The sequence below is a fragment of the Crinia signifera genome, chromosome 11 (genome assembly GCF_055691185.1).
Source record: "Crinia signifera chromosome 11, ASM5569118v1, whole genome shotgun sequence".
Classification (NCBI taxonomy): Eukaryota; Metazoa; Chordata; class Amphibia; order Anura; family Myobatrachidae; genus Crinia; species Crinia signifera.
This window is the reverse complement of record NC_139227.1, coordinates 60,169,963-60,196,872: the sequence shown is the minus strand read 5'-3', so window position 1 is coordinate 60,196,872 and position 26,910 is coordinate 60,169,963. Positions and strand designations below refer to the sequence as shown.

Sequence of the window (26,910 nt, the reverse complement as noted above, 5' to 3'; positions counted from 1 at the left end):
AACGATGCCGTATTTTAAATTTATATCCCAAATGGGGATGATTGAATGGGTCACCGGCCAAAAGAAATTGGCATGGAACACATCCACATCTAAAATTACCACATCGGTCAGATTGTAAAAAGGATTTGTTCACTCTGGGACTTTTTAATTTGGCTATGTCGGTCTTTACAAGCCAAGAGCGTAGATTTTTGCCTCTAGAGAAGCATGGCATGAGTCTGGTGTTGTCCAAACCTAGGTTGGAATCTGTGGCTATGGTAGGCCAGTGTTTTTTTGCTATTTTTTTAATTTGGCTGGCTTCAGTGTTAAATTTACAGACCCATGGTAAAATGGCTTCTTTTGTACCTTGGAGATTGGGATTGGGATTTAGCAAGTCCTTTCTTTGCAAATTCAAAGCCTTTTCTTTGGCCTCCATGAGTGACTTGTGAGAATATCCATGATTACGAAGTTTATCAATAAGTACATCAATTTGTAAGATGGCTGTGACTTTGTCGCTGTTAATGCGGCAGATGCGATCCATTTGCGAGAAAGGTAACCCGCGAATCAAAGACCTGGGGTGACAGCTACTAGCTAGCAACAATTGGTTGCGATCTGTAGGTTTACTGTATACAGAGGTGGTAAATTCACCCTCAGTAAGAGAGATTTTTACGTCTAAGAAATTTAGCTCTGACTGGCTCATGATGTAAGTGAACCTAATAGGTCCTGCACGGCTGTGATATAACTGCAACGCATCTTCAAATATGGATTTATGGCCCCGCCAGACCAAAATAAGGTCGTCTATGTAGCGACCCATCATGACAGTGTTGATTGCCATGTTATCATCCCCATAGAAGAATTCGTCCTCTATGGTAAACATGACTATATTAGCATAACAAGGAGCTGCGGATGATCCCATCGCGCAGCCCTGTGTTTGCAGGAAAAACCTGTCATCGTATAAAAAGAAATTATTGGTTAAGATCAATTCAAACATATCAATAATACATTCTATCTGTGCCTCAGTGAATTTCTGCTTCTTAATGAGGAAGCGTCTGACAGCTGTAAGTCCAAAGGCATGGGGAATTGAAGTATATAGGCTCACGACGTCAACGCCAATGAGCCAACTGTCCTTTGGAACGTTGGACACGAGAGCCAGTTTTGAGAGAAAATGTCCTGTGTCCAGTAGGAAACTGGGTTCCTGTTGAATTAATGGTTGCAGGATAGAGTCCAGGAATGTGGCTACAGGCTGGAATAAAGAATTTCTTGTAGCCACTATGGGGCGCCCAGGCGGTTTATTACAGTCTTTGTGGATTTTTGGGATCAGGTAAAATAATGGGACCACAGGATGTTCTGGTACCAAGGCCTTCATCCATTCCTCTTCAATCCGATCCACCGTAATGGCTTTTTGTAACACCTGGATCAATTTCTTTTTGCAAGTGGCTGTTGGATTTTGTGTGAGAGGTTGATATACCTCTGGATCATTCAGTTGTAACTCCGCTTCTGCCTTGTAGTCCTGTACATCCTGGAGGACTATTCCGCCGCCCTTGTCCGCCGGACGTATAGTAATTGATTTGTTTGTGGACAAGCTTTTTAGGGCAATCCTCTCTGGATTACTGGAGTAAGATTAAGATGCTGTTCTCTCGGCTTATTCACTTGTTGGGTCACATCTTGGTCTTGCATTCTAACAAATGTTTTTATGCTAGTGCTTTTTGACAAAGGGTCAAATGTTGACCTAGGAGCATATTGTTTTAATTTCTCTGGTAATGGTCGATGTGTCATGTTTGGATTAAGGTCAGGTGGTCGGGCATGAAAAAACTCCTTGAGTTTGCGATGTAAGGCATTTTTCTCAATATTCCACTGCAGGGGATCAAAGTGGTTTGATGGCACAAACGATAAACCCTTACTAAGGAGTTGGTGTTCTCCTGGGGTCAGTTCATGAGATGATAGATTATATATCGGGCTTATTTCGCTTTCGGGGGGCGCCCGGCTTTTCTGCCTTGTGTTTTGCCCGCCGCGTGAATTGGCATTTGCGCCTGCGATATTGGACCGTGTTGCCACTCCTAAAGGGACAGCCGCACCTCGTCTCCTGTCCTGTTCGGAGTTGCTACTAGCCGAATCCTGAGAACTGTCATTATCGAATCTTGAAAATTGCTTTTTATTTCTCCTAAAGAAGGGTTGGCGCAGACCCTCATTGGATGATGGGTCAACCAACCAGCGATAAACGGTGTGTCGCTCGTAATCCATGTTGACCTTTTGCATTTTTTCTTTTTTGAATTTTAAAAGTTCTTTTTTATATTGTGTGACCTGATCCTGTAATTTAGCTGGCCAATCTTCTTCTTTGTCTGCCAATAGTGTAGGCATATGGGATGTTTCGAAGGTATTGAATCACTTGAATGTCCTTCAATTTCATCTTCAATGCCGGTGGAGCATATAATGGCTTCAGCCTCTTATTCTGAGTATGTGAACACATGCCCTGCTGGGACAGTCAGCTGGCTCACATATTCTGAAATATCTTCAGCGGCTTCTGCCGCCATGTCGGCAATGGGAGTTGGCACTTATTCTGCAATGTAGGACTGATGACACCAAGTGCCCGTGCAAAAAGTGCAGTAAATCAAAAAGGAGACAAACGGAATCCACAGCTGGCTCTCACTGCTCACAGCTGGAGCGTGTGATCTGTGTGCGGTTGTAAGACTGAAATTTCCGGTTTGGTTGCCTAATGACTGGAGTCCCCAGCCCTCCTGCTGTCGACTCCTGTATAGAGATTGCGTGGTCCGGCACTCCAAATTAAATGCAGTTTGCTGACGCTGGTGCCCTCACTGAAGCGGGGAATCCGCTTGCTTTATAGGGTGTCCTGGGTGCGGCACTCAGCTGTAAATACATCCACTCGGCCAAAGAAAAGGCTTTGAATTTGCAAAGAAAGGACTTGCTAAGTCCCAAGCCCAATCTCCAAGGTACAAAATAAGCCATTCTACCATGGGTCTGTAAATTTAACACTGAAGCCAGCCAAATTCAAAAAATAGCAAAAAAACACTGGCCTACCATAGCCACAGATTCCAACCTAGGTTTGGACAACACCAGACTCATGCCATGCTTCTCTAGAGGCAAAAATCTACGCTCTTGGCTTGTAAAGACCGACATAGCCAAATTAAAAAGTCCCAGAGTGAACAAATCCTTTTTACAATCTGACCGATGTGGTAATTTTAGATGTGGATGTGTTCCATGCCAATTTCTTTTGGCCGGTGACTCATTCAATCATCCCCATTTGGGATATAAATTTAAAATACGGCATCGTTTTAATTGCACCTCTACTCATGTTGTGTACCAAATCCTTTGTCCTTGTGGACTTGTTTACATCAGCAAGACCGAATGCAGGTTCAAGGACCGAATGACGGCACATAGATCTGCCATACGGCTTGCTATTGAGAAAGGGTCCAGCGAGCAGCCGGTGGCTCGTCATTTTGCTACCCACCAGCATCCCCTCAATACCTTACGGTATAGAATGATAGATACTGTTCCCCCGTCAATTAGGGGAGGCGATAGGGGTCTTAAACTATTGCAATTAGAAAGTCGTTGGATAGCCAGATTAGATGTCGTTGCCCCCAAAGGGCTAAATGAAGGCATCTCTTATGGATGCTTTCATTAAATATACCATGTTACCTATATGTCATTGTTTTCTTCCATTATCCTTATTTACATGTTTGCATGGTGTCCTATCTTACTGCATATGTTTTTTCTGTTGTTTATTTAGCATTTCACGGTATCTTTATGTGGATGTGTCCCATAGCGTCCGCTGTCGTTATGGCAACGGATTCTCTATGCTGCGTGAGCCCTGACGCCTGGCGGGGTGACGTCATCCATACCAGCTGCAGCAGGACGGAGGAACGGCCCTCCCCCCGGCGTGTGGCTCCACGCTACACATCTCCAGGGTTTTAAGTATAAATAGATGTTATGCACAGTCACTTTTTTGTACTTTGACTTGAAAACAGTTAATAAATAACTGAAACGTTGTCTACAACTGCCTCCCCGAGTGGATGTATTTACAGCTGAGTGCCGCACCCAGGACACCCTATATATATAGAGAGAGAGAGAGAGAGAGAGAAAGGGGACCCCAAACCGTGGTAGTGTCTGATAAAAGCAGCTCCGCAGAGGGGGATCTTCTGTTAAGACGCAAGATAGTGATAGAGATAGAGACAAAGGCGCTAATATCAGATCAATTTCTATTACTAATCAATGAATAGATGCATAAGTGACAATAATTTCAAATGTATTTATAAAATTCAGAATATGGCAGTTTCAATGTCCTTGCATGTGGACAGTGATCCGTCAAAATGTCTTTGTTAAAACAGCCATGTGTTCATCAATCAAGAAGGTGAAACCCAACGCGTTTTGTCAAACATGACTTCATCAGGGGTCATAGTACAGAGCCATTCGATTGGTATACATAACTGTAATAACATGAAGGTAAAGAAAATAATTAAATATATATATATATATATATATATATATATATTGTCCATACATCAGCGGCACTCAGAGACTTTCTAGGTGTCAAAAACTTTTCAGTGGTTTATTGGGACGACGTTTCGGGGTCTGCACCCCTTTCTCAAGCCACACACAAGTGAATACAAAACAAAACTGTGCACATTCAAATACTTACAAATTTGCGGCAAAAAGTTGGCTCCCCCCTCGCCGGCGGGTTCCCTCACGCTGTTCTCCTCCATGTCAATCCAGGATGCTACCTCCGTAACCCGGAAGTGCGTCATCCGGATATGATGCTTCTGGAGCTCAGCGGTGGTTGCCGCCCGGCTTGGATCAGCGTCCCGTTGCCAAGGGGACGCGTCTGCGGGACATCAGTAGACAAAAAACACATCTATTTGAAAGTACAATATCATTAAAATACAGAAAAAATACAATTTAAAAATCACCGTTGTTTCTTGTAGACATTTCTCTACTGCGATTCTGTGCGGATTGTGCTGTTTATAAGACCCCTCAGAATTGGGGGATTGTGAATCTGCGCTGGCAAATATCTGCCAGCCTGTGTGCCTATTTCTGAATAGCAAGTGCACAATATATTTTCTTCTACGATCCCCATGGCAGCCATACATTGGGATATTCCCTTCCCCCACTAGAACAGACAGGATTGGTTTCTCTTGGGACCGCCCACCTTGGGTATAATGGACCCCTCCTCCACCTCCCCTGCATCTTTTTTCCTGTCTCCGTTTAGAAGTAGACAGAGTAGGACAGATTAATTTTGTTTTAAACAGGGTTACCTCAGACCAGCACGGAGCTGAGTGGGGTGGCTCCCCGGGGAGAAGAAGGTGCAGGAGACCAGCTATATTCGTCTCCTTGCACTCTGTATCCTGCCATGGCAGTTTACCTGGTTTTAGGACCGTGGCACAGACGCCGGGTGGTGTCCGGAGGAAGCAGGTCTGCTGAGGGAATAGAGCGGCAGCCCCGCTGGAAAGCCGCGGCTGCACGCGCTAGAAGTTAAGGCAGAAGGGGCGGAAGTGCCGGTAACGCGTCACTTCCGCTCACAGACGCCGGAGGTGCGTCTCTAAATTCAGCCCCGCCGGAAACACTGGGCTGTTAATTTGGTTCCGTTCGGCCATCCTGAATGCGGAGGACCGTCAGGAAACAGTTAAATAGCCGGTAATGGCTCAGGTTATGGCGTTCAGTTGTGCACGCTGTTTGGAAAACGCTGGATTGTTTATCATGGAAGCGCCTTCTCCCCAGAAGCCAGATGATGCCCCAGTGAGGTAAGCCCTTTGGTTTTGGGCATCAGTATTGTTTTTTTCTGAGTTAGATATTGAGTGTAGTTTCTCTGCATTTTAGTGTGCCTGTCTCTCCTGTACATAAGAAGAGGACAGCAAAGAAAAAATTTACAGAATCGGTGTGCATGACATGTGATCAGACGTTTGCTTCAAGTCAGAAGAAATCGTTGTGTGAATTATGTGAAATGGCGCAGTCAAAAGTGGCTAAAAAGCCAGAACATTCTGAAATGCTTAAAGAGTTAATGTCTTGGATGAAACAAAATTTTGTCTCAAAGAATGAATTTGCACAGAGTCAGTCTGTTAAGAGGTCTAGAGTGCAAGCTGAGTTTACACCAGAGGAAGATTCCTCAGATGAGTTTGAGTGTGAAGATAAGGAGTCTTCAGAAGAATCTGGTGAACTAGAGGATGTCAGATCATTTAATTTAGAGCTTGTAGAGAACCTGCTAAAAAACATATACAAAGCCATGAATTTCAGGGAAACGGCATCCACCTCTGAAACCAGAGATCCCTTGTACGAAGATAGAGATAAAAAAGGGAGAACCTTTCCGGTTAACAAGTTGGTGAGAGATATGATAAACAAGGAATGGACCAACATCGATAAGAGGTTTACCTTGGGAAATAGGGTAGAAAAAATGTACCCGTTTAAAGATGAAGAGCTACTTGGGTGGTGCACCATGCCCAAGGTAGATGCAGCGGTGGCGGAAATCATATCAAAATCTACTATACCGGTTGAGGATGCTGCGGCATTTAAGGATGCCATGGACAGAAAAATTGAAAATTCTTTTCGTAAAGTACATTCAGCCTCCGCAGGCTCCCTGAAGACCAACGTGGCAATGGCTTCAGTAGCTAGGGCTGTTCGACTTTGGGCCTCCAACTTGAGAACAGATGTGGAGGAGAAAATATCGAAGCAATACCTACTAAAGAACTTAGAAGTTATGCAGAAAGCCATCGATTATATGTGTGAGGCCTCACTGGACGGTGTGTCCTTTGCAGCTAAAGCTATGGCAGCAGGGGTAACGGGACAAAGAGCTCTGTGGCTTAAGCCTTGAAACGCAGATGCTAATTCGAAGAATAAACTCACAAATTTACCCTTTGAAGGCAAGTTTCGCTTCGGTTCCAGACTAGATACTATGATACAGAGGATTTCAGGGGGAAAATCGGTTCGGTTACAAGAAAAAAGAAATTGCTTCAATTTTCCTGCTTCATCTAAACAGGCCTATAGAGAGGCAAAGACTTACCGCCCAGGCAAAACATATTACAAAAGAGGGAATGCTAATACCTCTAGGCAGTCCTTTCGACAGAATTTTCGTGGCCGATACCAACCAGATAAAGATTGGGGCCAGAAGGGAAAATTATGACTATCTACAGGAGAAGAAGATTGGGGCCAGACTAATGCTGTTCACAGTAAATTGGAAAAGGATGATAAAGGACACCTGGGTGTTGAACATAATTCAGCAAGGCTACTGCATAGAATTCGAGAAAATCCCCACCTGTCACAGATTCATGAGATCAAGGATACCAGAACTTTCAGAAGAGAGAAAAGCGTTGTTCTTAAAAATAGATCAACTCCTACAGACGGGGGCCATAGAGGTAGTACCAGAGAAGGAACACAGAAAGGGTTTCTATTCAAATCTATTCCTGGTACGGAAACCGAATGGTACATTCAGAACTATTCTGGATTTGAGGGAGTTGAATGTATATATAAGACAGATAAAGTTCAAGATGGAGACCTTGAGTTCTATTGTGATGGGGATAAAGAGGGAAGATTACCTCGCATCGATAGATCTAAAGGATGCTTATCACCATATTCCGATCAATCGATGGTACAGAAAATTCCTGAGGTTTTCGGTGGCCAATCACCATTTTCAGTTTACTTGTCTACCATTTGGGCTGAAAACTTCACCAAGAGTTTTTACCAAAGTGTTGGTAACAGTGATTGCAGCATTAAGGATGCAGAAGATTCAAGTATGGCCCTACTTGGACGACCTACTGATTGCAGGAGAATCGTTAACAGAAGCAGAGGCCAATGTGAATATGACCATAAACCTGTTGCAGTTTCTACAGGTAGGTTGGGTCATAAACAAAGAGAAGAGGCAGCTGGTACCTGTACAGAGAATACAGTTTTTAGGAGCTATGATAGACACTCAGCGGTTCTCAATTTCCCTTTCTTCAGAGAGATGCAGAAAGATACAAGACCTAGTCAATCTATTACTGCAAAGGGAGAGGTTTCCTCTGATTATGGCCACCCAATTACTAGGTATGATGGCGTCTTGCATCAAAATCATTCCTTGGGCTCAATGGAGAATGAGGAAACTCCAATGGCTACTCATTCCTCTACAAAAAAGAGGGTATGGCGATCAACACCTGATCTCATTACGTCAGGAAGTAAAGAAGGATCTGCTATGGTGGCTACAGGGGCTAGAGAGCAGGAAAACCAGCCTAAAAGAACCGGTGTTTCGAATATTGACCACAGACGCCAGTCTCTTCGGATGGGGCGCCCATATCGAAGGGAGATCGGTCCAGGGTACATGGACGATAGAAGAAGCAAAGAACTCCTCAAACATGAGAGAGTTACAAGCGGTGTGGGAAGCAATATGTTGTCTAGAAGGAGAAATCAGCAATTCCCATCTAAGAGTTATGTCGGACAATGTTACCGTGGTTTCCCATATAAATCATCAGGGGGGCACAAGGAGTGTAAAACTGATGTGCATGTCAGAAAAGATAACGTGTTGGGCAGAACACAACCTAAGATCGATGACAGCGGTGTATATTCCAGGAAGAAGGAATACCCTGGCAGACTTCCTGAGTCGGGAAGTAGTGTCCCCAGGAGAGTGGGAGTTAAACCAAGAAGTATTCTCTCAAATAGAAAGAAGATTTGGCATCCCAGAAATAGACCTGATGGCAAGCTTTGGGAACAAGAAGGTGAACAGCTTCTTTTCAAAATCATTTCATCCGCAGGCCCTAGCAATAGATTCTCTTTCAGTGAAATGGAACTTCAAGCTGGGATACATATTTCCTCCCTTCCCTATGATAGGAAAGGTCCTGAAAAAGATGAGAGAAGACCAGGTAGAGGTGATAGCAATACTACCTTACTGGCCGAGAAGACCCTGGTTCGTCAATGTTCTGAAGATGGCAGTACAAGAACCTTGGCCTCTGCCCGACAGAGTGGATCTGCTACATCAGGGTCCGGTTTATCATCCAGAGCCCACGAAATTATCGCTAAAGGCATGGAGATTGAACGGAAGATACTGAAACGTCATAACTTGTCCTCCCAAGTTATGGAAATGATGCTGAAAACTAGAAAGGACATCTCTTCTCTAGCTTATTACAAGACATGGATCAAGTTTATTGATTGGGGTCATTTCAGTGGTGACTTCTCCTCCATAGCAATGGATAGAGTGTTACAGTTTCTTTATGAAGGCTTCCAAATTGGTCTTGCTCCAGCCACAATTAAATCACAAATATCAGCACTGGGGGTACTATTAGATAGACCTTTGGCAGAAGAAAGACTGATAAAGAGATTTAACAGAGCTATGAAACGGATTCGGCCACCAGTCAAAGCTATAGTGGCACCGTGGGATCTAAACCTGATGCTTTCGGTCCTAGCTAAATAACCGTTCGAGCCTCTAACGGAATGTTCGTTAAAACTCTTAACCTGGAAAACCGTATTCTTAGTAGCAGTTACCTCTGCTAGAAGAGTGAGTGAGCTACAAGCTCTATGGATCGAAGAACTTTATCTTGTTATCTTCCCTGACAGAGTTGTGTTAAGGATTCATCCAGAATTTGTCCCAAAAGTGGTATCAACCTTCCACCTCAATCAGGAAATCATTCTGCCCAATTTCTATCCTAAACCTGAGAATGAGGAACAACAAGCCTGGCATACGTTGGATCTTGTCCGAGTGATCTCCATTTATCTGGAAAGAACTAAGGACTTTAGATCAACCAAACATCTGTTCGTTATTTCAGAAGGTGTCAGGAAAGGAAAGGAACCTGGGAAGCAGACTATATCCAGATGGATAAGAGAGACTATCGTGACAGCCTACAAACAAGAAGGCAAGAAAGTACCTCCTATTGTACAGGCACATTCCACGCGGGCAGTATCTACTTCCTGGGCAAATAAGGCCAAGGCGTCGGTGACTGAGATATGTAAAGCAGCTACCTGGTCGTCAGTACACACCTTTGTGAATCATTATGCACTTGACGTTTCTCTTGCCCACTTTGGGAAGCATGTACTTCAAGAGGCGGTTTCCTGAATGCCTCTTTATAATAAAAAATTATTTTTCATGCATATTACCCTCCCGTTTATTGTCTTGGGTATGTCCCAATGTATGGCTGCCATGGGGATCGTAGAAGAAAGAGTCGAATTATACTCACCGATAATTCCTTTTTCTTCCTAGAGATCCCATGGCAGCCACTGATTACCCTCCCTTGTGTTTCTGATGTGTTTTCTCTAGGGACCATGAGACGGAGACACTCAAAAGATGCAGGGGAGGTGGAGGAGGGGTCCATTATACCCAAGGTGGGCGGTCCCAAGAGAAACCAATCCTGTCTGTTCTAGTGGGGGAAGGGAATATCCCAATGTATGGCTGCCATGGGATCTCTAGAAAAGAAAGGTGCGCTCCACAACAATGGAAGAATAGTACCACACATCTTCCGTCTTCCGCTTTGCGTTCCATGTACAGCGGAACGTCACATCCGGCCGCCAAGTAGGACGCGGAGAGATGACGATACGTCATATCCGGCACTCGTACGCAATTGCCACTGAGGATAACCGGAAAAACCGGCACCGGACACTTATCCTATAAACATTATATGTTAAAGAAGGACATGTCTGTTTGCTTATATGCATGTTTATCTGCTTTGTCTCATTGTTTTATTTGACTATTAGCGAATAGCACTGTCTTATTGTATTATACAGGGAAATTCTGAATTAGATCCAGAACTGGTTTTTATTGTGACTTTGTTTTATGTAAATTGGGACAGGTATATATACCTGGTCCCATTCTCCTTCCTCCATACCTTGAAAAAGGGCCCTAGGTGAGGCCCGAAACGCGTTGGCTGGAGGAACTGAGCCTAGGCACTTGTTTGGGATTACAGTGTCATCTTTCCATCTTGAAGACACCTACCTTCTTCTCTTAACCCGGGTGAGGTGAGGGTGGTCGGACGCAGTTCCGTTGGATCCCATCAAGTGCCTTTTTTATCTCTTTTTTTAACAAATTTTTATTGTTATTACTCATCGTGATTGGAATAAAAGCACCTTTTTTCACTGACCTGAGACTGGTGATGATTTGGACCTTTCCGAATTAAAGGGACAGGAAAAGAAACCTTTCTATGCCCATTGGGCACTGACCCAAGGTGAGCTCTGATCCGATTGAAAATTTGAGGCTGGATACCTTTGGGATAAAAGATACCTTTATATGCCCATAGGGCACGGCAGAGAGGTCAGTTGCAGGGGGCGATACCCCCATTGTTAACATTTCTCTGACCCTTCGCCCTGGCCCTCTGATTATTCCATCGGGTGGAAATCTATTTACCATCAGTAGATTATTGGATTCAGACAGCGCGTGTATTCGCCCCCTTTGTACTTTTTGTCACTTCAAAATTGTCCAAGTGACCAGTCAAAATCAGGAATCTCCCATCAGGGTCTGCATATTGGGAGGACAGGACAAAAGGACAATTCCGAGCGATGAGGAGAGCCACTCCAGCTTTTTTGTTTGGTCCATTGGCAGTAAAGCAATTTGGGTATCTATGATCTGTAAAAAGGGGAGGATTATTCTTTTGGAAGTGAGTCTCCTGCAGTGCGACTATTTGCGATTTGATTTTATGAAAATAATTCAGCGCCAATTTCCGCTTCTGGGGGGAGTTTAATCCCTTAACATTTAAAGAAACTATTTTAACCATATTCTAGCACAAAAGGACAGTTCGTATAGGGCATGTTGAAGTGAGAGTAGATTTGTAGAGAGGGTGAGTTAGAGATCTGCACACAAAAAAAGTGAGTAAACAAATTGGACCCTATTTGGTCAGGGTATTTAACCGCTATATATATTTTATTAGCGGGGGGTGCTATCCTGTCGACTAAGTATAACAGTTACGATAAAGAAGAGACAGAAAAGTAGTCGTGGCGGATGCACACCATATTCGTATGAAGTATTTTATTGTCTCGATGGACTATTCATGTGGTTTTATATCTTAAGTGGGGAATCCTTTTAATCTTTAATATTGTTGGGATTCAGGATACACCCACTATGGTTGGCGAAATACAAGAGGTTAAAATTGACGTACAACATATATACACATATAGTGAAAAAAAGATGAGGAATAAGTGCCCAATAGGTTATTAAAATATAGGTAGACCGGGCTGCAAAGTATGGTGCCTGTGGTGAGCTGGGGATTTATATCACCTAAATATACACAGTATTGGATATATCCTCTGTGTGACCTATATGTTGCCTATTATTGGCTTTTTAGTGTCACAATATATTTATATACTGTGTATATCTCTGCTAGATCCCTGTTGCCCCTTGTTATCGGGTGTCACTCAGAGTCTGTGGGATGCATAAATGGTATAATTGTTAGGGACGGGTAATGACCTCTATCCCAATTTCAAACCTTGGCCTGTCTTTGTGGTTATTATTGGTTTAGTTTACCATATATCCACATTGTGTGAGTTGTGTTAGATAGTAAGATGTAAGGTATTATAGCGCGGCAACAGTTAAGTGGACTGCTTATATAGTTATAGCATCCACTGATACTTTCTGGCCGTGATGTTATATGGTATTAATACCTGCTGCTATAATAGCAGACTGTCTCCCTTATACACACTCTATACTAGGTGCATTTTAGTACAGGTTTTAATTTACTGTAGGCGTTTGTTAATACACATTCCTATATTGTATGCACTGCAGTATATTCAGTTTAACAGAATGTTGCTCTTTTGCTCATAGAGAATGAGTAATACAATGTTGCAAGGCCAGGTAGGCTATTAGTATCATTTTTAGCATCCAATGTTTGTTTACTGACTGTAATGTGCAGTCCGATACTGACACCTACTGGTATAATTTTGGATGTTCTGTTATACACATAAATGTTAACCAGCAAAGTGGGGTCAAGGCGCAGAAGCTTCAAAAATTTTTTTTACAATATAACAAAGATATATTTCCTATTCCATACATATGCAGCCCTATGTCTAGCTCTATAAATACAGGTTAGAACATGTGTTTCGCACAATCAGCTTCTTCAAGCTAACCAGAGATGGTCCCCCGTCATGCCTTATTTATTGGTTGAGCCTGCCAATCAATGCGCGCGTTTCAGATCGCGATTATTGTTTAGCCAATCGGCGTCAGGGTAATATGCGATGTGTTGGGCTTGTTTCCGCCCTTTCTCTGATGCTTAGGTATCATGACGCGATCGCGGAGGTCAGATGACCTGCGTCGTGTGTCATGTGTTGTACTCTGCGGTACAGAAGTGAGAGTAGTAGAGACCTGACATAAGAGAAGTGATTAGATATTTGGGCACAAAGAAAAAACATAAAAAACATAATTGAAGAATAGACATACAAGATAGAGAGAGAAGATCCCACTTGGGATCAAAACCAGCCTGCACTAACAGGCGGCTGGGTGTAATAAGAGTGTGGGGGGTAGCGGCCGATCTCCCACCTCCCATATAAAGGGGAAAAATAGAATTCCCGACAAACAAGGCTAGCTAACCTTAAACAGCCTACTAAAATTTTAAATTCAACTATCTTAGCGTAAGGTGAGCTTATAACATTCTACGGAATTAGCATATACAAGTGTAACATTCCCAGATAAGAGGGCAGAAACCAGACCCCATGTGATAATTTTAAAGAAGAAACTCTGTAGATAAGTTAGTTGAAACATAATACAGAACAAGTGTAAATATAGGCTAAGCCCAAACTAACTTAGGTAGGTCTATCCAGTGACCCAAGCTGCGCCTCTATAAGGAGCAAACCAAATGCCAAAGGCCTGGATGTTTTGCTATTGGCAGGTAGCAGCAGCAGGCCCCCTGGATAGAGTGCAACCGGTATCAATGAATTAAGGACACATTCGTTACCCAACCAGTCCTCACCCCACCGCAGACCAGTCCTGCTGAAGTCGGCGAGGGGAAGGAGAGCCGGGCACGGGTTTGGAGGCGCTCCATGAGGCCATAAGCCTCAGGCCCTCCTCTGGGTTTAGGATGACTACCGTGGAGCCTTCTCGGAAAACCAGCAGCTTTGTAGGGAAGCCCCAATGATACGGAATATCCGCCTTTCTAAGAGCTGAGGTGATTGGGTGGAAGGAGCGTCTTTTCTGTAACGTGGCTGCAGATAAGTCCCCAAAGAGTTGAAGATCACCAAGCAGGGCCGACGTTGCGGAAGATGGTCTTGCCGCTTTCAGCAAGGCCTCCTTGACATGGAAGTAGTGCATTTTCATAAGCACATCTCTAGGGGCATTCTCGGGAGCGGATCTAGCTTTAGGCAGTCTATGAATTCTGTCAATAAGGAGATCCGCAGATGAAGTCTGGGGTAGGAGTTTCCTGAACAGATCCATGGTGTAATCATGCAGGCTGCTATTTGAGATATTTTCCGGTATGCCCCGTAGCTTAAGATTAGAATGTCTGGACCTGTCCTCTAAATCAGCAACCTTGTCCCGTAGTAATTTGACTTCTGCTTCAAGGGCGTCATGTGAGTCGATTAGCCCATTATGAGAGCCGACAACCTCCTCCATCTTGGTCTCAAGATGGTCGGTGCGACCACCCAGTTCATCTACAGCATGTTGACAGTTTTGCACCGCAGCTCGAATTTCCGCCGTGACTTAATTCTTGAATTCCTTAAAAAGGAGTTTCAGGGTGCCGACTGTGAGAGCGTCCGAGTCCCCTGCTGGGTCAGGCGGTAGAGTATCAGATGTAGCAGGGGGTGACGCAGACATTGTGTGAGCGGCTGGGGAATCAGACACGGCAGAAGGTTTATCTGTGCTCTTGGGGCGAGCCGAGCGGGGTGAGGCCTTAAACAAAGGAATCTGGGAAATAGGCTGGGGTGGTTTACTGCGTTTGGGAGGCATAATGAGGAACTTAGATGAAGTGCTGGTTGAGATATTACATGGGAAAAGGTGCTGTTCCACCAGGTGAGTTATATGCAAATCATTCCGTAATAACCATGGGAGGTAGGAGGTACAGGAGATTAGTCTGTCATGAAGGTGAGTCCGTGCACAAACAGGGACGCATTAGGCATATCTCTATGGTGCAAGTAATTGTTGTGATACAGCTGGCCAGAGGGTGGCGATCCTGCTGTTGGTCTGCTGGTGTGCAGTTCAGAGGGCAAGAACGGTGGGCACCTCTTGCACCTAGAGCCCGCCTTGCATATGTGGAGCTTGTAATTAAACTGGCAGTCAGTATATGGGGCTCAGTGACGCAGAGCTTTATGCTCCCCAGCACATCCAGGGAGGCTATATGTGTGGCAAAGGGGAGGCCCACAGATCTACAGGGGTGATACCAGCCAGGTCCCAGGTGTGTAGCAGCGTGCAGAGTACCTGAATAGCCTGAGCAGGCTCCAGAGAGGTGGATAGGCAGGAGTCAGCAGGGTCCCCCAAGAAGGAGCTGCACAGAGTCCCAGCTCAGCCACTGCAGAGGCAAGATGGCCGCCGCCGCAGCAGCAGAAGGGAGCCCAGGCTGCAGGAGCAGCCCACACCCTATGCCCTCCTGTGCAGTGAGTGTCTCTGTGGGGCGCCGCTTAGGTAGTGGAGGGGGCACCAGGGAGGGCGATCCCCTCTTTACTTAGCTTTGGCCGCGCTCTCCCGCGGCACCGCCGGTCCGGAGCTCGGGACCCGGCTCGCGGTCGCACTCCAGGTCCCGGCCTGTGGTGGTGGGAAGGCCGCGGCTCGCCGTGACCCAGTATCACGTCTCCCGGCTTCACAGCACGACGGCGCCAGGCGGGGGAAGGCGGCCTGAGCTGTAGATGGGGTCAGAAAAGTTTACTTTTTTATGTAAGTTACTTTTTTATGTAAAAAATATGGAACTCTTTGTGCAAAATATGTTTAAAATGTGAAGCAATGTGCAGCCTGATAGTGACAACACATATTAGCCACGCCCCCAATTCACTTCGGGGGTGGGGGTGGTGGTGCAAAACATGCCCTTGCTCCGGGCACCATGGCACCTAGCTACACCGCTGCTTGCGCTTTACAAATGGAGACAGTGATACAACAAACGGTATTTACATACAGTCAAAGGTAGGAGGGCCTTGCTCTCAAGCTTACAATCTATAGGGATCTCTCCGTGGGGCAGATTTATTAAGCTTGGAGAAGAGATAAACTGGAGATAAAGCAGAGAAAAGGTAAAAGGAGATAAAGCACCAGCCAATCAACTACCAACTGTCTTTTTCCAACACAGCTGATGGCTGTGTTTTATCTCCTTTTACCTTTTCTCCGCTTTATCTCCAGTTTATCTCTTCTCCAAGCTTAATAAATCTGCCACAGAGTTTCATCATTGTGTATATATAACTTTTTTTCATGTTATTACAGTTATGTATATCACTCGATTGGCTCTGTACTATGCATTTATTCATTGATTAGTAATTGAAATTGATCTGATGCTAGCGCCCCCAGGGATCCTTCTGTGTCTCTCTTGCTCTATCTATCTATCTATCATAGCGCTGTCCTAGGGACAATTGCTCCCTCTGCGCACTATCCTGCGCTATTTAGACCACATCCAGGCAGCAAAGTTGATCCCGTATAGATCCACGGGGACGGCTGCGCACTGTGTTATTTTACTGAACATTTATTTCTCCCAATGGTAGAAAATCACAGAACGTTTCCATAGAAACCTGGAGAAACCAGCCAATGAGGATGTAGCTGAGCGGATCTTCTTGATAAAGGAGGACCGGATACATTTTCGCTGTCACCGACAGGATGAGCACATAACCGCATCGTACTGGGAGTTTCTGAAGCCGCCCAACCTGGGAGAGAAGGGGACACATGTTGTACTGAGCCCAGAGACCTGTATCTCCTACCAGGTGATTCATGAAGTTGCAGCGCTGTGTTGTACCTGGGATATTATTGTATTGTTACAATCCGAGTCATTGACTAATGCCTTCTGTGCAGTCTGTTCTTTCCTCCCATATCCTTGCACAGGTGGAACACATGGGGGTGAGTGCTTGGGAGGAGGCAGAAGTAACTTGTGCCCGAAGCTGGACTGGCTGGGTGAGCAGTGTTTAGTCAGACACTGGCTCACGGGACACTGGGAAGATTTTATGGATGTGATTACTGTAACCACACCTAAAGCTGTTTATGTCATCCTGACATTTTTCCCGTGGTTTAGAAAGATGTGTAGTCACTTTCTCTCTGTATAAGCGGCCATGGCGGGACTCTCTTTCTCCGCTCGGTATAAGTGGCCACAGTGGGACTCTCCTTCCTCTCGTTTTCCCCTCAGTATAAGTGGCCACAGCGGGACTCTCCTTCCTCTCATTCTCCCCTCTGTATAAGTGGCCACGGCAGGGCTCTCCTTCCTCTCGTTCTCCCCTCGGTATAAGTGTCCACGGCAGGGCTCGCCTTCCTTTCGTTCTCACCTCGGTATAAGCAGCCACGGCGGGCTCTCCTTACTGTCATTCTTTGCTTGGTATAAGCGGCCACGGAGGGGCTCTATTTCCTTTCGTTCTCCCTTCGGTATAAGCAGCCACGGCAGGGCTCTCCTTCTTCCTCTCGTTCTCCGCTGGTATAAGCGGCCACGGCGGGGCTCTCCTTTCTCTCGTTCTCCCCTCGGTATAAGCGTCCATGGCAGGGCTCTCCTTCCTCTCGTTCTCCCCTCGGTATAAGTGGCCACGGCAGGGCTCTCCTTCCTCTCGTTCTCCCCTTGGTATAAGTGGCCACGGCAGGGCTCTCCTTTCTCTCATTCTCCCCTCGGTATAAGCATCCATGGCAGGGCTCTCCTTCCTCTCATTCTCCCCTTGGTATAAGCGTCCACGGCGGGGCTCGCCTTCTTCCTCTCATTCTCCCCTCAGTATAAGCGGACATGGCGGGGCTCTCGTTCCTCTCAATCTCCCCTTGGTATAAGCACCACGGCGGGGCTCTCCTTCGTCTCGTTCTCCCCTCGGTATAAGCGGCCACGGCGGGGCTCTCCTTCCTCTCGTTGTCCTCTCGGTATAAGCGGCCATAAGGGCTGTTTATACTCTCTCCTTCCTCTCATTCTCGTCCCGAAGTAAGTGGCCATGGTGGGGCACTCCTTCCTCTTGTTCTCCCCTCAGTATAAGCGTCCATGGCGGGGCTCTCCTTCCTCTTGTTCTCTCCTTGGTATAAGCGTCCATGGTGGGGCTCTCCTTCCTCTTGTTCTCTCCTTGGTATAACCGCCCACAGCAGGGCTCTCCTTCCTCTTGTTCTCCCCTCGGTATAAGCGTCCACGACAGGGATCTCCTTCCTCTCGTTCTCCCCTCGGTATAAGCAGCCATAGCGGGGCTCTCCTTCCTCTCGTTCTCCCCTTGGTATAAGCGGCCGTGGCGGGGCTCTCCTTCCTCTCGTTCTCCTTCCTTTCGTTCTCCTCTTAGTATAAGCGGCCATGGCGGGGCTCTCCTTCCTCTAATTCTCCCCTCAGTATAAGCGGCCACAGCGGCACTCTCCTTCTTTCTCTCATTCTCCCATCAGTATAAGCGGCCATGGCGGGGCTCTCCTTCCGCTCGTTCTCCCCTTGGTATGAGCGGCCACGGCGGGGCTCTCCTTCCTTTCGTTCTCCTGTTGGTATAAGCGCCCACGGCGGGGCTCTCCTTCCTCTCGTTCTCCTCTTGGTATAAACAGCCACGGTGGGGCTCTTCTTCATCTCATTCTCCTCCCGATGTAAGCGACCACGGCAGGGCTCTCCTTCCTCTTGTTTTCCCTTCGGTGTAAGCGTCCATGGCGGGGCTCTCCTTCCATTTGTTCTCCCCTTGGTATAAGCGTCCAAGGTGGGGCTCTCCTTCCTCTTGTTCTCCCCTTGGTATAAGCGTCCATGGCAGGGCTCTCCTTCCTCTCGTTCTCCCCTCGGTATAAGCGGCCATGGCAGGGCTTTTCTTTCTCTCGTTCTCCACTCTGTATAAGCGGCCACGGTGGGGCTCTCCTTCCTCTCGTACTCCTCTCAGTATAAGCGTCCACGGCAGGGCTCTCCTTCCTCTCGTTCTCCCCTCGGTATAAGCGGCCACAGCGGGGCTCTCCTTCCTCTCGTTCTCCGCTTGGTATATGCGGCCACGGTGGGGCTCTCCTTCCTCTCTTTCTTCTCTCAGTATAAGCGGCCACGGCAGGGCTCTCCTTCCTCTTGTTCGTGACACTCCGGGGGAAATTTACTAAGAAAAATTTGTGGAAAAAAAATCGTATTCATACGAAAATACAAGTTTTTTTTGGCGTATTCGTATTTTTGGCATTTACTATGCCAAAAATATGAATTTTCGTATTCGTATTGAAGGGACATTCATATTTGTATTTACAAATACGAATGATTACACCATCGATACAATACAACAGAAATCACCATTCAAAATAATGGTGATTCCTGATTTAGTAAGTGGCCGTATTATTAAAAATACGGCCGCTAATTAGCGTAAAGCGCCCGCGAATGACGTGAAAAATATGGCAGGAAAATACACTTTTATTTTCCTGTCATATTTGGCTTTAGCCTGCACGGATGTCATATCCGTGCAGGCTTCAGTGTTAAAAAAAAATAGAAAAATAAATAAATTAAAAAAACAGCGTCCCCCCCACAGCCGTAACCAGCACCAGGCTGAAAGAGCCAGGGCGGGTATTAAAAAATCAGGAAACCAACCAAATAGGGGTTCCCCATTTTTTTTTTAAAACCGGCCGCAAGCTCCAGGTCCGGGGCTGGTTCCCAAAATACGTGGGACAAAATGAGTAGGGGTCAGAACCAACACCAGGCCAAACCAGCCAGCAGGGTAATGTCACAGCCGGGGGACACTTAGCCTGGCCTGGGGGAGTGGGGTCTCCCACCCCCCCCCCCCCCCCCTCCAGGACTTACCTGACCAGGCTGAAGCCTGGTGCTGTCCCCAGTGACCCTGTTCGGTGGTCACCGGGCTGATCTTTGTGTAAAAAAAAGAATAAACTATTGTTTAATACTGTGGAACTATGAGTCCCAGCAAGCCTCCCCCCGCAAGCTGGGACTTGGAGAACCACAAGTCCCAGCATGCATGTGACACACACGAAAAATAAAGCTTTATTACATCCAAAGCCCATACATACTAATACTTACCTATCTTGAGCCCGTAGGTAGGTCCCTGGGTCCAGGGCTCCATGGTCCAGGAGTTTATTAGTTTTTTTTACACAAAGATCAGCCCGGTGACCACCGCACAGGGTCACGCGTCAGCCTGGTCAGGTAAGTCCTGGAGGGGTGACACCTTTATTGGGGGGGGGGGGGTCCCCACTCCCCCAGGGCCCCCGGCCAGGCTGAATGGTCAGTAAGGATGAATGTTTTGGCTGCGGGAACTTATCTAATAATTGTCCCCCGGCTGTGACATTACCCTGCTGGCTGGTTTGGCCTGGGGCTGGTTCTTAAAATACGAGCGACCCCTACTCATTTTGTCCCCCGTATTTTGGGAACCCGCCCAGGACCTGGGGCTGGTTTTAAAAAAAAAAACCTATATGCCGGGTTTCCTGATTTTTTTTATTACCAGCCCCGGAACTTTCAGCCTGGTGCTGGTTACAGCTGTGGGAGGGACCCCTCGCTGTTTTTATTTATTTTTTTTCTGTTATTTTTTTTACACACTGCAGCCTGCACGGATCTGACTGATACGTGCAGACTGCCTGCACAAATTCGTATTAGCGGCCGTATATACGGCCACTAATACGAATCATTACGGAGGGTTACAAAGCAGTCGTATCTGATTGCTTTGTAAATTCCCCTCCGGAAAACGACTTTGCATACGGCTAAAACAACCGTATGCAGTCGTATTAAAAATACCAATACGAAATTTTGTATTCGTATTCTTAGTAAATTTCCCCCTCCATATCTGTTAGATAAAAGGTTATAGCCCAGTAAGTTGGCAGCAGGAGAGGAGGGGGCTCTACTATTTTGGAGAGATGGTTGGGTGCTATTCCCTCTTTCAGTACTGTCCCTGTAAATTATGCTTCTCTGTGACCTCCATAGCGACTGGTATGACAAATAGGTGATCACAAGTCACCATTAGCTCTGTGATCATAAGGGGCAGATGTTACCATAATGTGCAGAACTTGGCCTTCCTGTGGTGCACATACACCCTCAGTGGCGGAAGTTGGTGTAAGTTTTGGTTGCGCCGCTTCCTCTAAGTCTCCTATTTGTGTTTCCCTATCAGGTAGAGCCATCCGGGAAGCAGAATAAGCAGCTGTATGTGTATGAGACGCTCAGTCATCTCCAGCAGGAGGAGCAGCGATCACAGGATGCCGTGCGCAAGTGTGAGGCAGAGGTACACCTGTGTGCAGCCACCCTACACCTGTGCATGTGTGCAGCCACCCTACACCTGTGTGTGTCAGTGCCAGATTAAGGTCTAAATGGGCCTGAAGCTGAAAACTATCAAGGGCCTATTATGCGCAATAATAGGGGTTGTGGCCAGCACCTAATAATGTGGGAGGCGTGACCAGTGTTCTGTTTGGGTGGTCTGCTCATGGGTGTGTCTCTATTTGTGTAAATACTTTCAACTAATTATATGTGCCTGGAAAAGGCAGGGAGACATATTGTCGGGTGCCCTCCAAAGGTGCACCTGCAGGATGCCGATGTCCTAAGATATTTGCAGGGTGAGGAGGCACTCCAGTCATAAAAAAAAAATACTGAAAGCTGAAACTTGGTAGACAACATTTCAGCACCTTTTATGTGGTCACCTAAGTTTACCACACCATATACCCCCTTATACAAATCATGCAACACAATAGTAACCCCCTTATACTGTACTTGTCTCTTACACATTATGCCACATGGAATGAGCCAAAATTCACACCGACTGACCCAAAATTCACACTATGGCACACAGATTGAGTCAAAATCCACGTTATGCCACACAGATTAAGGCTAAATTCACATTTTGCCACATGGATTGAGCCAAAATACACACTATACCAAATGGATTGCACAATATGCTTCACAAACAGGGGCATTGTGCATTACAAATTTACACCATAATGTAAATTAAACCCCACACCATAATGTCCATTACCTATTATGTCAAACACCATAATGCCTTTTAAAAATTATGCTACATAAGTGCTGCTTATCTACATGCTCATTGCCAGGGGTTCCATGCTCATTGCCAGTGTTTCCATGTTCATTGCCATGTGGGATTACATGCTCATTGCCAAGGGGGAATACATGCTTCAGGGTAACTGGGGGACAGCCGCAGCCGGGCAGAAATGACAGCCATTCACAGCCGGGGAGAGAGCAGGGGGCTGCCCTGCTGTATTCAGAGCACTGCAGGTCACGGCTATTTGAAAAGTTACCCCTTTCACACCAAAAAATGCAGAGACTTACAATATGGTCCCAGGATCCTGCAGGGACATTCCCGGGCTGGCCCCTTTTACACCAGCCTAGTCCCTGCATGTTCTGGTGTGAGGGGAAGAGAACCCCCCCTTTTAAACAACCAGCTATATCTTCAGACCCAACTGACCCATTTACATGTGGGCTTTGAATAATTTTGGTCACGTAAAACTGGGCCGTTTGGTTCCAGAGAAATCTGTCCCCAAACAACATGAACAGCCATTACATTTTAGAAATTACAAAAAAATCGGTTTATCCGCAATATCTCTAGAACCAATGAACCCATATGGACCAGCCTGGTATCAGATTGAAGACCCAGCGATTACGGTTCAAATGAGATCTTCTGTAATGCCAGAGGAGGAAGCCGTTGGAACCGGGTGGGGGTCGGAATGAACGGGTCCCATGTTATCCTATGGGGAAAATGTTCCAGCTTTGCCTGGTGGTATCTCTGGTTCCCAGGGGGCTAGCGACGCGGGGCTGGCCTCGGAAAGCCCTGGCCCTCAGCTATTTGGAGAGTGGGCCTGGAGCTGTAGCTCCATCAGGCCCATTGTTAATCTGGCCCTGGTGTGTGTGTGCAACCACCCTACACGTGTGTGTGTGTGAAGCCACCCGCAGCTATCCTATACCTGTCTGCGTGCAGCCATCCTATACCTGTGTGCGTGCAGCCACCATACACCTGTGCGTGCAGCCACCCTGCACCTGTGTGCGTGCATCCACCCTACACCTGTTTGTGCAGCCATCTTACACCTGAGTGCGTGCTGTGCAGCCACCCTACACCTGAGTGTGTGCTGTGCGGCCATCCTACACCTGTGTGTGTGTGTGCGGCCATCCTACACCTGTGTGTGCGCGGCCATCCTATACCTGTGTGCGTGCAGCCACCATACACCTGTGCGTGCAACCACCATACACCTGTGCGTGCATCCACCCTACACCTGTTTGTGCAGCCATCTTACACCTGAGTGTGTGCTGTGCAGCCACCCTACACCTGTGTGTGTGTATCTTCTGTGATTCCGGAGGGGGAAGCCGTTGGAACCGGGTGGGGGTCGGAATGAACGGGTCCCATGTTATCCTATGGGGAAAACGTTCCAGCTTTGCCTGGTGGTATCTCTGGTTCCCAGGGTGCTAGCGACGCGGGGCTGGCCTCGGAAAGCCCTGGCCCTCAGCTATTTGGAGAGTGGGCCTGGAGCTGTAGCTCCATCAGGCCCATTGTTAATCTGGCCCTGGTGTGTGTGTGTGTGCAGCCACTCTACACCTGTGTCTGTGCAGCCACCCTACACCTGTGTGCGTGCAGCCATCCTATACCTGTGTGTGTGCAGCCACCCTACACCTGTTTGTGCAGCCACCCCCCACCTGAGTGTGTGCTGTGCAGCCACCCTACACCTGAGTGTGTGCTGTGCAGCCACCCTACACCTGAGTGTATGCTGTGCAGCCACCCTACACCTGTGTGTGTAGCCACCGTACACCTGTGTGTGTGCAGCCACTCTACACCTGTGTGTGTGTGTGTGTGTGCAGTCACCCTACACCTGTGTGTGTGTGCAGCCACCCTACACCTGTGTGTGTGTGCAGCCACCCTACACCTGTGTGTGTGTGTGGTCACCCTACACCTGTGTGTGTGTGTGGTCACCCTACACCTGTGTGTGTGGTCGGCCATCCTACACCTGTGTGTGTGCACGGCCATCCTACACCTGTGTGTGTGCACGGCCATCCTACACCTGTGTGCGCGCGGCCATCCTACACCTGTGTGCACGCGGCCATCCTACACCTGTGTGCGTGCGGCCATCCTACACCTGTGTGCGTGCAGCCATCCTATACCTGTGTGCGTGCAGCCATCCTATACCTGTGTGCGTGCATCCACCATACACCTGTGCGTGCATCCACCATACACCTGTGCGTGCATCCACCATACACCTGTGCGTGCAGCCACCATACACCTGTATGCGTGCATCCACCCTACACCTGTTTGTGCAGACATCTTACACCTGAGTGTGTGCTGTGCAGCCACCCTACACCTGTGTGTGTGTAGCCACCCTACACCTGTGTTTGTGTGCAGCCACCCTACACCTGTGTGTGTGTGTGCGTGCAGCCACCCTACACCTGTGTGTGCGTGCAGCCACCCTACACCTGTGTGTGTGCAGCCACCCTACACCTGTGTGTGTGTGTGTGTGTGTGTGTGTGCAGCCACCCTACACCTGTGTGTGTGTGTGTGCAGCCACCCTACACCTGTGTGTGTGTGTGTGTGTGCAGCCACCCTACACCTGTGTGTGCAGCCACCCTACACCTGTGTGTTTGTGCAGCCACCCTATACCTGTGTGTGTGTGTGTGTGCAGCCACCCTACACCTGTATGTGTATGCAGCCACCCTACACCTGTGTGTGCAGCCATACTACACGTGTGTGTGTGTGTGCAGCCATCCTACACCTGTGTGTGCAGCCATCCTACACCTGTGTGTCTGCAACCATCCTACACGTGTGTGTGTGTGTGTGTGTGTGTGTGTGTGCAGCCATCCTACGTGTGTGTGCAGCCATCCTACACCTGTGTGTGTGTGTGCGCAGCCATCCTACACCTGTGTGTGTGCAGCCATCCTACACCTGTGTGTGTGCAGCCATCCTACACCTGTGTGTGTGTGTGTGTGTGTGTGTGTGTGCAGCCATCCTACACCTGTGTGTGTGTGCAGCCATCCTACACCTGTGTGTGTGCAGCCATCCTACACCTGTGTGTGTGCAGCCATTCTACACCTGTGTGTGTGTGCAGCCATTCTACACCTGTGTGTGTGTGCAGCCATACTACACCTGTGTGTGTGCAGCCACCCTACACCTGTATGTGTGTGCAGCGCCTCCCTACACCTATGTGTGTGTGTGTAGCCATCCTACACTTGAGTGTGTAGCCATCCTACACCTGTGTGTGTATTTGTAGTCACCTTACACCTGTGTGTGCAGCCACTCTACACGTGTGTGTGTGTGTGTGTGTGTGCGTGTACAGCCACCCTACACCTGTGTGTGCAACCACCCTACATTTGTGTGCGTGCAGCCACCCTACACCTGTGTGCGTGCAGCCACCCTACACCTGTGTGTGCGTGCAGCCACCCTACACCTGTGTGTGTGTGTGCAGCCACTGTACACCTGTGTGTGTGTGTGTGTGTGTGTGTGTGTGTGTGTGTGTAGCCAACGTACACCTGTGTGTGCAGCCATCCTACACCTGTCTGTGCGTGTGCAGCCACCCTACACCTGTGTGTGTGCGTGTGCAGCCACCCTACATGTGTGTGTGTTTTTATGTGTGTGTGCAGCCACCCTGCAGAAATTATATGTCTCCTATTATGTGTGTGATCTTATTTCCTATTCCCTATGCTAATGTTGTAAATACCGTGAACATAACCCCAGGGGGACCGAGAGGTTATCGGTCTGAGTGCCACTATGTCCTGAACCATAAAATGGGAAAAAGAATAATTTATGTTCAAACAACCAGGCCTGGTCACATGGGCCATGAGTAGTCCTAAGCTTACAAGTGCACTTTTAAGGAGAATGGAATTTCTCACTGGACTACTCCCCCTCTCTCCCAGGACAGTATCACAATTGTCCAGCATTCAGCTGGAAGGTGGTGGGGCGTGGCTTCGCTGGACATGTGAGCGGCTGTGTTTGCCCGCAGCTCCTGCCTAAACTCCTGCATACAGTATTATCCTGTACCCGCTCGCCACCCCCTAAATACCTGACAGCATAGGTAGGGGAGACGTCCAGCAGTCCCCTGGTGCCTCTGGAGTCCCGCTGCGTTCGCCGGCGGCTTCCCAGTACCGCCCCCAGCTGTCAGTGTCCACTCTGCGCCTGAAGCTGAGTCCGGGCGCCATCTTGCCGGACTCGCGCTGTGTGAGGAAAGCACGTGGCGGCTGTCCCCGACACCTACACCCGGGACTTGGACCGCACGGCCTCCCTTCTTGGCTGCACGCTCAGCACTCCCAGCCAGCCGCACAAGTTTAGATCTGGGCGGCTGTGGAGATCCAGAGGGGAGCGCGGCGTGAATTGGCGCCATTTTACAGCAACACCCAGGCAGCACCACCGGCCACCTGACTCCTCAGCTGCAGCGGACACCAGGATACCGCACATTTTGGAGAGCAGCACTCCGCAGGCGGGGACAAAGGAGACTGACCACAGTGAGTAGGGGCCATGCTGCAGTGTGCCCAAAGTGAGCAGCAACAAACCCCCATACTATCCTGGGCTTCCCATCCCCTTGTGCCCTGTTCTCAGAGTCCTAGCTGCCAGCCTACAGGACATAACAAACAGTGCACGGGCTGCTCCCTTTCCCCCTGTGTGCCTACCATACTCAACTGTACAGTCCTGCTGAATACCCACGGCCCTCACTGGTGTGTGTGTGTATATATATATATATATATATATATATATATATATATACTCTTGAACCCTCACAACTGCACTCGACAGGACTGCAATACGCACCTCCCCCCTGTAACAACATGGTGAAGACTAACCGCGGCTCTGCAGCTGCCCAGCTGGAGAAGTTCGGTAGGACCCCGCGGGCAGTCACGGAGGCACCAGACTCCGACGAGACCCACCAGCCCCCTTCCCGCGCAGCCTCCTCGAAGAGTCCTCCGCCCCCAACATCTGAAGGCCCTGATAATGCCCTGCAGAAAGTACTGGAGGCTGTGACCTCCAGTGAACAGAGGCTGACAGAAAGGATTGGGCAGGTACAGGCGGACC

At 47.8% G+C, this 26,910-nt stretch overlaps 1 protein-coding gene across 3 annotated transcripts in view; it reads left to right on the top strand.

The window, feature by feature from the left end:
- Positions 1 to 26,910, top strand: part of DRC7 (dynein regulatory complex subunit 7) — a 224,720-nt gene that overhangs the window by 175,733 nt on the left and 22,077 nt on the right. For all 3 annotated transcript variants that reach the window (XM_083164885.1, XM_083164887.1, XM_083164886.1), the window contains 2 exons: positions 16,531 to 16,746; positions 21,034 to 21,144. In XM_083164885.1, the coding sequence (XP_083021011.1) occupies positions 16,531 to 16,746; positions 21,034 to 21,144 (327 nt within the window). The remainder of the gene's footprint in view (positions 1 to 16,530; positions 16,747 to 21,033; positions 21,145 to 26,910) is intronic.